Genomic DNA, 11,415 nt, shown 5'->3' with positions numbered 1-11,415 from the left:
ATAATAATAAATTCTTTTTTGAGACATAACCACAACAATTAGAATAACAATTCAACAATTTGTCAGTATTTTTCGTGCGATTTAATAACAAATTTATTTAATGAGAAGATGTTTATCGTAACTAAACAGATTGACAGTGAAAATATTAGTAAACTTTGTCGTACGTGTCTGAGAGAAGACGGGGAGAAAATGGTTTGTTTATTTGTGGGTCCAGCAGGTTCTTCACTGGCAGCAAAATTGAGATCTTTATCCTGTTTAGAGGTGAATGCATTAGATGATTATGAAATTTCGTAGATTATTCAATAAACTTTATCATTTTTTGTTATTAAGGTCTGGCAAGGCGATGGTCTTCCCGAAAAACTCTGCGACAGGTGCATCACACGAGCAGAATCTGCACTTTTGTTTAGAGAACAATGCAGGGCTGCTGATAAGGCCTTACGACAAGCCGCGACAAAGGTTTGTTTAATTATCGTATAATAAATCCTCAATAATTCAACCGGAAGAATAATTAAAATCTCCTGTGAAATTGTAAACTATGATAATTTATTTCGGAGCCAGTTCCTCGCTAATATCTCGAGATTGAAAGGAGATACCGATATTTTCATATCGACCTTTTTCGTAGCTCTCACCGTTTTCTATAAAAAATGTCTCTACAAAAAAATCTGTATGTTCCTCCAATTGCGAGATATCGATGAAAAATTGACCTCGAAAAAAATGTACTTCCCCATTTTTTTTTTTCCTCAAGATATCTTTCGAATTTTTTTATTTTGGAGTTTGTTTGTTTTAATAATTATGTAAAAATCGTCTGGAATTAAGAGAACGATTTTTTTAGGTCTCCGGGCCGAGTAAATACTCGCCAGTTCCTGGCAGCAAAGGATACGAGGAAAATCCAGGATTTACTCCGGTGGAAACCTCTGAAAAAAGTGTAAAATGCACCGAGTGCGAGGCAGTCCTCATGAATTACCAAGAACTCTGTTTCCACAATCGTCCTCAAGCCCCATTTGCAAACGAATCAACCTCAATGCAGCACATGCACATAGTTGAATCAAACAATCACTATTTCTCCTCTGAATCATCAATAAATGATCCAGTGATAACGACCAACCGAAATTTACAAGTCGCAGTATTGGAGCCACCAAAAAACGACAGACCCGCCTGTGCACTTCATTGCTCTCTTTGCAATCACACATTCCCCAACAGAAATCAATTAATAAGTCACAACTTCTCTCATAGCAATAATCACATCGATAATTCCTGCGATGACAGTATCCAGATTGGAGAAGACTCGACTGAAATAGCAGAGAATCTCAGTTTTCATCAGTACCCTAGGGATCATGAGAATATTATCAGTATGACTTATCCTCAAAATTTAACAATTCCAGAAAACCAGAGGATTCAACCAAAAGTTATTGACTCCCAATCAGACATTGAAATCGCTACGAGCAATCGAGTTTTGAAGTACCCAACGATGACAGATGAGAAAATCCACAGCTGCTCCACTTGTGAAAAAAAATTCTCCCAGAAATCGAAATTAAAGATCCACGAATTCCGTCACACTGGCCAGAGGCCTTACAAATGCGACGATTGCAATAAAGCGTACACTTCAAAGAGTAAATTAAATGCACACGTGAGACTCCACACGAAGACCAATCTCCATGAGTGCAAAATCTGTGATAAAATATTCTCGTACCCATCGTATCTGAAAGAGCATCAGAAAGTCCACATTGTCGGTGAGAAAAAGGAGATTAAAATGAAATCCAAGGGATTCGAGTGCTCAGTCTGTTGCAAACAATTTCGATTGAAAAAAAATTTAAAAGCACACCTGAGACTTCACAGCGGTGAAGGCCTGTACCACTGCGAAATTTGCAGTAAGATTTTCAGTCAGAAATACAATTTAAAGATTCATATGAGAACTCACAAAGGAATTAAATTACACAAGTGCGAATATTGCGCCAAATCGTTCACTGAAAAAGGGAATTACACAGAGCACTTGAGGATTCACACGAAAGTCAAGCCCTTTGATTGTAAAATCTGCGGTAAGAGTTTCTCTCAATCTAGTCATTTGAAGAGTCATGAGGTGACGCATGAGTCCACGAGACGACATCAATGCACTTTGTGTGGAAAAAGATTTAAACTCTTGTCGCATTTGAAACGACACGCTAATTTACATTCCTCCGTGAAGAGATTCAAGTGCAATCAGTGCGATCAGATGTTTTCACAGGCGTTCAGCTTGAAGAGGCATCTCAAAAGACACTGCGAAACCTAGAATTTATACTTGCGAATTTCTGCGCAATAAATTTTCTAACACCATTATTAAATATTTAAAACAATGTATTGTTTTGAATTTCATATAAAAAATTGTGGGAACCCCATAACCCATGTATTTATTTCAATTATTATTAATAATAATTAATAATGATAATAATAATAACATTTATTTATCATAATAATAATTATTATTATTACCAAATGGATTTATAGCAATAATTCAAGGATAAAACCAAAATCTTCGGTTTAATTCGCTTTATTTTATTTATAAATTATAGTAAAATTATTATTTTTATGGATTCTAATGTAAAAATGGTTTCAAGGAGTGCACAGAGATGATTATCGCTTTCAATACTTCAAGAGAGTATTTTTAATTATATCGAGGCCTTCCCTCAGCTGTACCTCGTTGATAGTTAGAGGTGGAGAAATTCTGAGGAGTTGACCGTGAGCTGGCCTGGACAGGAGTCCAGCGTCTCTCAGTCTCAAGCAGACCTGCCAGCCTTCGGCGAAGTCCTTGTTGATCATCAGACCACAAAGGAGTCCTCGACCCCGGAATTCAGTTGCTATATCCCCTGGCAACTTCGTGAGTTCCTCTCTCACAATATTTCCTAGTCTTTTTGCATTTTCTGCTAGTTTCTCTTCTTCCAGGATCCGGACTGCCTCCAGGGCTATTGCACAGGCCAGGGGGGAACCCCCGAAGGTACTTCCATGGGTCCCAGGTTTCAAGGTCAGTATTATCTATATAAAATTATATTAATGGATTAATTTCATTTTGAAGAAAATTTTAAACGGAAAACTAAAATCGAAGAGTTATTCCTCTTTCCCTTAATTATCATTTTTCAATCATTCAATTTCAATTATTAATATTTTTTTTAAACATTCTATCACAATTTATTGATTGAAATATTTAAAAATGATTTCAATATATTCAGTCATCGATTTTTCAAGAATTATTATTTCTATCATATAAATTGTCGTGATAATTATAATTATTAATAGTAATTAAAATAGTAGTTGGTTGATGTAAAATAATTGTGAAGGAGTAATTAATTTCTTTCAAAGTTATTTTGTTGATGTTTTAAACAAACCTCATTACTGGCGAGAACTCCAGAGACTGGGTACATCCCACCAGAAAGTGCTTTCCCCAAAACCAAAATATCTGGCTTCTGGTGTTCGTAATCAACAGCAAGTCGATATCCAGTTCTCCCAAGACCTGTTTGCACTTCGTCAGCAATCCAAAGAACATTGTACTTGGTACATAATTGACGTACACCTTTGAGATAGCCATCCTATAAAATATAAACATCCATAACTTCAAGTCATCCACATCTCCACAATCTTTCTCGCTTACTGTAATTCCCCAGGGATTACAGTAAAATGCACAGTAAATAGTACCAGTTTTTATTTACTTTGGGTATATAAACACCGGCTTCCCCCTGAATCGGTTCCATCATATACGCACAGATATTCGGATTTTCTTTCAATTTCTCCTCGAGAACGTTGAGATCATCAAACGGAATTTTTTCAAAATTCGGCATTAGTGGCCCGAAATCTTGATAATTCATCGGTTCAGTTGATGCTGAAATAGCAGCTAGCGATCTTCCCCAGAAATTATTATCAGCGAAAAGTACAGTTGCTTTGCATTCCGGTATTTTCTTGATTTTGTAGCCCCAGTGTCTTGCTAATTTTATGGATAAATCCCCACCTTCGACACCTGTCAAACAATAACAAATTCATAAATTCTGTAAAATAAATCCTTAAACTAATTAATCCACAATTAAATTATTCATACTCCGTGATCCATTCTCTCTAATTGATCTATATTTATTTTAATTTTCGTATTTATTTGATTTTTCAATCATTTGATTAGATTCAACTGCATAATAATTACGTGGATAATGCGAATAGCTCTAATTATTTATTATTTATTGATATGTATATTCTTTTACCTGTATTCATTGGGATGAATCTGTCAAATCCCAATAATTTCGTTAAATATTCAGCCAATTCTCCATGCAGAGACGTAAAAAAAGCTCTTGACGTGTGATGGAGCTTTCCACATTGCTCTCTCATAACTTTCACCAGCCTAGGATGACAATTTCCCTGATTAACAGTTGAAAATCCAGACAAAAAGTCGAGATACTTTTTCCCATCGACGTCCCACAAATAGACACCATCACCTTTTTCTATAACAACTGGTAGAGGTTTGAAGTGATGTCCACCGTAATGCTGATCCTTTTTTATCACATCCTCCTGGTGTGTGCTAATTAAACGCCTCAGTACTCTGGAGTCATGAATTCTAGAATGTATACCTCGATTTATAAACCGCATTTTGTAATTTAAAAATGTCAATTACGGTAATTAAATAATAATTAATGAGCAAATGAATTTCGAGACGATTTCCTTGCAGACTACTTGTCTTCTGCGTTTTCTGTCTCGTGTGATTCTATGTTTATACCCATTGAAATTGTTTGTTCGGAATTGGTTCTACATATCTTTTACCAACAAATAAAACATTATCTGTTGATAATAATATCCAGCTGGCAGTGCAGAATTTATTTAAAGTTGAAAAAGATTGTGGAAGGCGCCTGTCTTCGCTAAATGCAAACACCGAGATAGACTCTGGATAACGCCACCTGATCTTATCATATTCTCTGGTTTGTTGTATTTCCGTTGATAATATTGTTGCAATAATAGAATTTTAAAAATAGGAAACTATGACCACGAATTCTCCAATTTTTACAATTTCATCATTTGCTTCGTCGAGTTTTCATTAAAAATCTCAAAATCTGGAGGAGCTAGCAAAATTTTTGTCTGGACCTTTCTCGTAGAACTAATTAATATCTACAAAAAAGGTTTTCAACAAAATTTCACTATAGCCTTTAATTTCAGAGATATCTTCTTCAAACTCATCGTAAATTACAGAATCTTGTATCGATTTCCCACTTTACTATCGATTTAATTATTTAATCAATTAATTGACTCCATTATTCAATCAACCACCTCAAAGTTAATAATAATTATTGGATACCTTCTATAATCAGTATAACAATGATATTAATATTTCTATTATTAATCAAAAACTGATGAACAAAATTAAATGAATTTTCTTTATTAATTTCTCAAATAAATGCAGACGATTAATTGACATGGATGACTCCGACGAATCGATAAAAATCGATAAATTCTTCGATCAATTCCTGAGAATAACTTTCGAAATAATTTCAGTGGCTTCAAGTATCTGTGGCTGAGTAATAACAAGTGGTGGTGCTAAACGGATGATGTGACCATGCGTTGGTTTAGCAAGAAGTCCCTGATCCCTCAGTTTAACACAAATCTCCATGGCATCAATTTTTTTATTAATAACAATTGCATTGAGCAAGCCTTTTCCCCGTACCAGGGTAACCACATCCTTGGGCAATTTATTGAGCTCGTCTCTGAGGAGTTGACCCAATCTGTACGCATTATCCGCTAATTTTTCTTCCTCCAGGACCTTCAGGGCTTCCATAGCTATTCGACAACCCAGAGGATTACCTCCATAAGTGGATCCATGCTCTCCAGGCTTGATGCACAGCATTACTGAGTCGTTTGCAAGAACTCCAGACACTGGATAGAAACCTCCGGACAGGGCTTTACCCAGGATTAAAATATCGGGTTTAACGTTCTCGTAATCTACAGCTAATCGTTTTCCTGTCCTGGACAGACCAGTCTGTACTTCATCAGCTATCCAAAGAACATTGTGCTTCGTGCAGAGCTCTCGTACAGCCTTTAAATAGCCGTCCTGCAATTGAAAGGTAATTAATTACTCGATTTTATAAATAAATCTAAATCGTTATTCCAATGGGGGAATTAAACCCGTCCCTCTCAGTTTTTTTAATACATAATTAAATTATTGAATAATAAATAGATAAAAATGGATTAAAGAATCGGTTTCTCCGCTGCGAGGATAAAAATAGTAGAATCATTTGATTCTTATGTTGAGGGGGATAAATTCATGCGGAAAATAATTGAAGGAAATCACTGAGAATTCTAACTTTGTTTTCTTGCAATTCGTATTTCCAATATGATGCTATCTCGACCACTTACTGCTACTTGATAACTTATCAGACAACTGAAGGGTTGTAAAAGCGAGGGAAGATAATTTTTATCGTGGAATTGACCGATTACTTGTCTGCTAGGTGAAAGATTAGACCAGGGAATGGAATTGTATTCTCGTGATATTCTTCGATAAGAGTTATTTAATAATAACAAAGTTAATGCGAGTGGAGTTAACAAAAAAAAATAAACAAAAGCTTCAGCTGTTGCGCTAAGAATCAAGACGAAAATTGCAGATGAAAATAAAATGAGTACGAAGTTTCATGCATATTGTAATAATTGTTGTAAAATCTAAAAAATTAATTCATGAACACATAAAGAAATTAATTATTTTGAATTGTGAATAAATAATTTACCTTTGGAACAACTACACCAGCTTCTCCTTGAATCGGTTCCACCATGAAAGCACATACATTCGGATCCTGAAGTTTTTTTTCAAGAGACACCAAATCATCGTAAGGTATTAATTCAAACCCCGGCATGAAGGGCCCAAATCCCGCGTAACTAGTGGGATCGGTACTCGATGATACAGCACTCAATGTTCTTCCCCAGAAATTTCCCTCGGCAAAAATAATTTTAGCTGAATTATTGGGAATATTTTTCACATTGTAGCCCCATTTTCTCGCCAATTTACAAGCAGTTTCCCCACCTTCTACCCCCGTATTCATTGGCAACCATTTATCATATCTAAAAACAATTAAACATTTTGTTTATTATCTTCCATTTCATAATAATGAATACTAATTATAAAAGAATGACTCATACATAATCATTTGTAATAATAATAATATGAATGCTATAAATAATAATAATGGAAGAAAGTAATTAGTGAAATAAAATCGAAGGAAAGAGTGAATAAAAATCATTTACCCAAACAATTTAGTGACATATTCCTCAAACTCTCCAAGTACGTCGGAATAAAAAGCCCTGGATGTCAATGTGAGTACTTTAGCTTGTTGCAACATTGCATTGTATATCCTGGGATGACAGTGTCCCTGATTGACTGCAGAATATGCACTCAAAAAATCGTAATACCGTTTGCCATCGACATCCCACATGTGGACACCCTCAGCTCGATTGATAGCAACAGGTAGTGGATGATAATTATGGGCACCATATTTGTCTTCACGTGTAAAAACTTCTTGAGAAGTGATTGTCCTCCACTGGTGATTCTTCTGGAGTCTGCAGGAACGAAAGAGAACTTTCGAAAAAGCTTCCATTTCACCTGGACAACAGGTGAATAATTACGAATTAATTACGACTGGGAGACGATTCAGGGATTAATTTAATTGACTGCAGTGAAAGTTGCAGACTTGCAGTTGTGCAATGAATTTAATAAAATAAAATCGAATGAAAATCGTTAATGCAGTGTCTTATCGGTTGGTGGTACCTATTTTACTTTCAATTCGCGATTATTGACTGGAATCACTGGATGACCTTGTTGCAATGTATGTGCGTGTTGGAATGAACACTGACGAGAAAACTGAGGTTCACTTGCGATTTTATTAGCTCTCCCTTCCCGGCAGCAACCAAATCACGAAATATCTCATCGATAACTGGAACTAATAAGATTTCTACTTGAAATCATATCTCAGATAGTCATTTTTGGGTATTTATGGCTTTCAAGAGGGGATTTTTATTTTTATTTTTATTTTCTGGGCTGTTTACCTTGGATTATCGTACGTCTTTTGTAGATACTTTTGTGATGATCTTGCAATTAAATCTTGACATTGTGCTGTCGTCATAAATTATCGTAATATGACGACTCGAACGTTTGGTATTCTAGAATAAGAGACAATTAATCATTATTAATTAATTAGAATGAATCTACAACTCGATTATCAGTCGATTAATGATTGAGTGAGTAATTATTACCTGCGGAGTATTTCACGTTAATTTAGAATGATAATTAATTATTAAGTCAATAAAAAAGAGAATAAAACTATAATTTTCGTTTTTATTCGTTTAAAAAATAAGGAGTTGATAATTCTCGTCATTTTTTAATATTATTCCTCCAGGTTTTTTTATTTTACTTCAATGCAATTATTGCGAAGCATCTGGGGGATAATAATGGATCGAAAACGCGTACTATCGATAATTTGGAACACTTTTCGGATTGTTGGAGATAAATGAAGCGATCTAGGATTATAGAAGACTCGATGACGGATCCCATGTGCGCTCTAATTGTTTGAAAAATGTTTAACTTCCAACGATAATTTGAATATTTCATTTGGAGATCGATCAAGTCTTTTTCGGAAGGAATCTGAAAGTGAATAATTCAATCAATTAGTTTTTAAATGCAATAATTCCAATGAAAAATTACAAAAATTGAATTAAAGATCATAAATCAATATAAATTGATATGTATAAAATTGAAATGAGAATTTTACTCACTTGATCGGGAGGTAATCCAATTTTCGTTAAACTCCAGGTAACGTAAGTCTGAAAATCCTCGGTTGGAGCTCCTCTTCCTATTTTAACATCCGGAATTTCTGAAATGCTTTTAAAATGAGTTTTTCTCTTCATTATGTCTAAACGATACGTAAAAAATTTATTTTTCTGACGTTAAAATAAGAACAGAGTAATTATCAGTGATTTCATTCGATAAAATGTCGAATATTAAAAGATCTGTTGCTTTTTTTCAAATAAAAAAAGATAGAATAATTGCACTCACTCAGATTTTTCAGCAAAAGTTGCAGAAGAGATCTATAAAAAATCGAAATGGGTTGTTCAGCATTTTTAGCAGAAATTCTCTCGACAGACTGTTGAGCCAACATCCGCATGGTCTTTGAAAAATTGACGTCAGTAGTCAGAAATTCTTCTGTTAAATGATAACAACAGGAGACGACGCAGAGAATTTTCAAAGTCTCAGAACGAGTAAAAGTTTTGATAATAGAATGGGCTAGAGGTCCACAAGTGTGGAGTCCAGTGAGAAGATAATCCTCTCCCCTCCAATCAGGAAAATAAGATTTGACTAACTCCGAAAAATTAGTACTGTCGTGGATAAATTCAACAGAATGCTGTGAAAGTGGAAATGTTTGATTTTTCGTTTTCTCCAGTACTTTCTGTCGATTGATTGCACTTTTGTTTCTCCTGGGGTTGGAATCCAGTGATAAAACCGGGATTGAATATTTATTGGATAAATGAGTCGCCAGATATCCCTTTCCTCCCCCAGCATCAATAACCAGGCATTTATTTCCATTTGCCAAACAGGCGATGACTTTTGCGAAATTTGAAATCTCGTATCTCTTCTTGTCCTTCATAAAATCATTCTGAATGTCTTTCAACGAATTTCTCTCTTCAGAATTTAGAGTATCGTTTAAAAACTCAACTGAAAAGTCTTCTAAGTCCAGAACTTTGGGATTACTCTTCAAACTCAATGTCTCCGCTCTGTCTATCATCAATTTTAATGCAGGACATCGTTTTACTAATAATAAAAAATCCATTTCCCCTTCGAATTGTTGCAATTCCACTTGTAAATCACTCGGTAATTTCTCCCATAAATCCTCAGTTATAAAATTTACGAGATGACTGTTGATTACATTCTCGTGTTCTTGAATGAATGATAAATTGTCTTCCAGATCTTCCTGAAAGGTTTTCATGATAAAAATTGGCGTAACTGTATAATAAATCGATATCTAGAAATATCAAAAGTCGAGTTTATCAGCCTCTGGATACGTCGAATCGATTTTAGCGAGAGAACATAATTTTATAAACTTAAACTTGATCTCTTCTGATTTGTTTATAATATCCACAGTCTCGTCGTTGGTAAGTGGAAATAATTCGATGGCTTCTAACAACTTTTTCGCGTGTTCCGTGACTTTTGGAAGATAAATACTGGAGTTGAGACAGTGTTGGGCGATACCGCTGTAATAACCGAGTTTAGCCGCCAATTCTGATCCTCTGTGATAACCCAGATGATACCCTTTCAAGGACTGATTCTTCCCATCATTGTAACCCTCTTGAAATCCTGATTGTTCCGCGATTTCTTCAGAAAGGAGCAGATTCTCAAAGATCTCGTTGATGTCGTGACCAGTCGAAATTGCAGTTGTCATTTTACCACCTGAAAAAATTAAATTGAGAAGAATTATATAAAATTTATTAATTTTTACATCTATCTCTCACTTTTTCATTTTTTATCAATTTAAATAATCAAGAATGTTCATTAAATAATTCAAAATTATAATATAGAGTATATAAAATCTAATAGATTTATAATAAAATGAAGTTTTAATTGTTTATAACTCCACAATTATAAAATTAATACTTTCAAATAGGATTTTCTGCAAAATGAGAAAAAATCTTTTATAAACTCGTCTAAATAATTGTTTATTAATAATTATTTAACCCGCGCATTAATATTGAGTTTCCCCTTACCTTTGGCATAATAAAAAAATGAAATAAAAACTAGAACTCACGAGGCAAAATTTGAATTACAATTTCGTGATTTTCTGGAAAGCTGGAGAAGTTCAATATTCCAAAAGGCAACAATAGGTTAATTTTAAAGGCATGCTTCATCCTTTTTCATCGACAATGAGACAACTTCATACTATTCACTTCGTTATTTAAGAATTCCAAAAAATTAATACAAAATTACTGCAAACATTACTAAGTACACCAATCGATTTTATTTTTGCAGACGCAATCGTTGCATTGCAATTACTCATTATCAAATATCATGACGTAATGATTTTATGATTTCAAAATTGATTTCTTTAGAGTGTAATTTCAAAATAATTTCTTGGGCTATTTAATTTTAAATTAATTCAAATAATTTCAATAATTGTTTCTCACAATTTCATGATCTCAAGGGAGTACTAATGATTTAAAATTATTTCAGGACTGATTCTATCTGAATTTAATTCAAAATGGAGCTTCAAAGTGACTTCCAGTAATTCCAAAAGACTTCAAATCTTTTCCAGAGCTGTTCCCCGCGATTTCACCGTTTCAAATAATTCCAGAGCATTTCACATAATTTCTAGCTGATTTTATCTGATTTTTAATTCAGAATAGAGGGATAGAGGAAATAGTTACACCATGATTTCAATATGG

The 11,415-nt window shown here is 34.2% G+C and overlaps 4 protein-coding genes across 4 annotated transcripts; 1 reads left to right on the top strand and 3 right to left on the bottom strand.

Moving 5' to 3' along the window:
• On the top strand, positions 1-2,365 carry LOC105272818 (zinc finger protein 808). The gene is made up of 3 exons (XM_011315046.1): positions 1-261; positions 331-456; positions 833-2,365. The coding sequence occupies exons 1-3, from the start codon at positions 109-111 to the stop codon at positions 2,264-2,266; spliced, it is 1,713 nt and encodes a 570-aa protein (XP_011313348.1). The 5' UTR covers positions 1-108; the 3' UTR covers positions 2,267-2,365.
• A 143-nt stretch (positions 2,366-2,508) lies between these two features.
• Oat (Ornithine aminotransferase precursor) lies at positions 2,509-8,137 on the bottom strand. The gene is made up of 9 exons (XM_011315536.1): positions 8,032-8,137; positions 7,754-7,925; positions 7,234-7,588; positions 6,720-7,050; positions 5,465-6,049; positions 4,218-4,617; positions 3,678-3,982; positions 3,357-3,557; positions 2,509-3,006 (listed from the first exon to the last, which is right to left on the bottom strand). The coding sequence occupies exons 3-9, from the start codon at positions 7,581-7,583 to the stop codon at positions 2,617-2,619; spliced, it is 2,562 nt and encodes an 853-aa protein (XP_011313838.1). The 5' UTR covers positions 7,584-7,588; positions 7,754-7,925; positions 8,032-8,137; the 3' UTR covers positions 2,509-2,616.
• Positions 8,138-8,303: 166 nt separating this feature from the next.
• LOC105272804 (methyltransferase-like protein 25) lies at positions 8,304-9,985 on the bottom strand. Its single transcript, XM_011315031.1, has 3 exons — positions 9,038-9,985; positions 8,758-8,855; positions 8,304-8,626 (listed from the first exon to the last, which is right to left on the bottom strand). The coding sequence occupies exons 1-3, from the start codon at positions 9,963-9,965 to the stop codon at positions 8,393-8,395; spliced, it is 1,260 nt and encodes a 419-aa protein (XP_011313333.1). The 5' UTR covers positions 9,966-9,985; the 3' UTR covers positions 8,304-8,392.
• Position 9,986: 1 nt separating this feature from the next.
• On the bottom strand, positions 9,987-11,405 carry LOC105272811 (protein ORAOV1 homolog). The gene is made up of 2 exons (XM_011315039.1): positions 10,782-11,405; positions 9,987-10,426 (listed from the first exon to the last, which is right to left on the bottom strand). Exons 1-2 carry the CDS (start codon positions 10,879-10,881, stop codon positions 10,011-10,013), a joined length of 516 nt encoding a protein of 171 aa, XP_011313341.1. The 5' UTR covers positions 10,882-11,405; the 3' UTR covers positions 9,987-10,010.
• Between the last annotated feature and the right edge of the window lie 10 nt (positions 11,406-11,415).

The sequence above is a fragment of the Fopius arisanus genome, unplaced genomic scaffold (assembly GCF_000806365.1).
Source record: "Fopius arisanus strain USDA-PBARC FA_bdor unplaced genomic scaffold, ASM80636v1 scaffold00004, whole genome shotgun sequence".
Classification (NCBI taxonomy): Eukaryota; Metazoa; Arthropoda; class Insecta; order Hymenoptera; family Braconidae; genus Fopius; species Fopius arisanus.
Note: the sequence above shows the minus strand (reverse complement) of the source record. Positions and strands in the feature narration are given on the sequence as shown.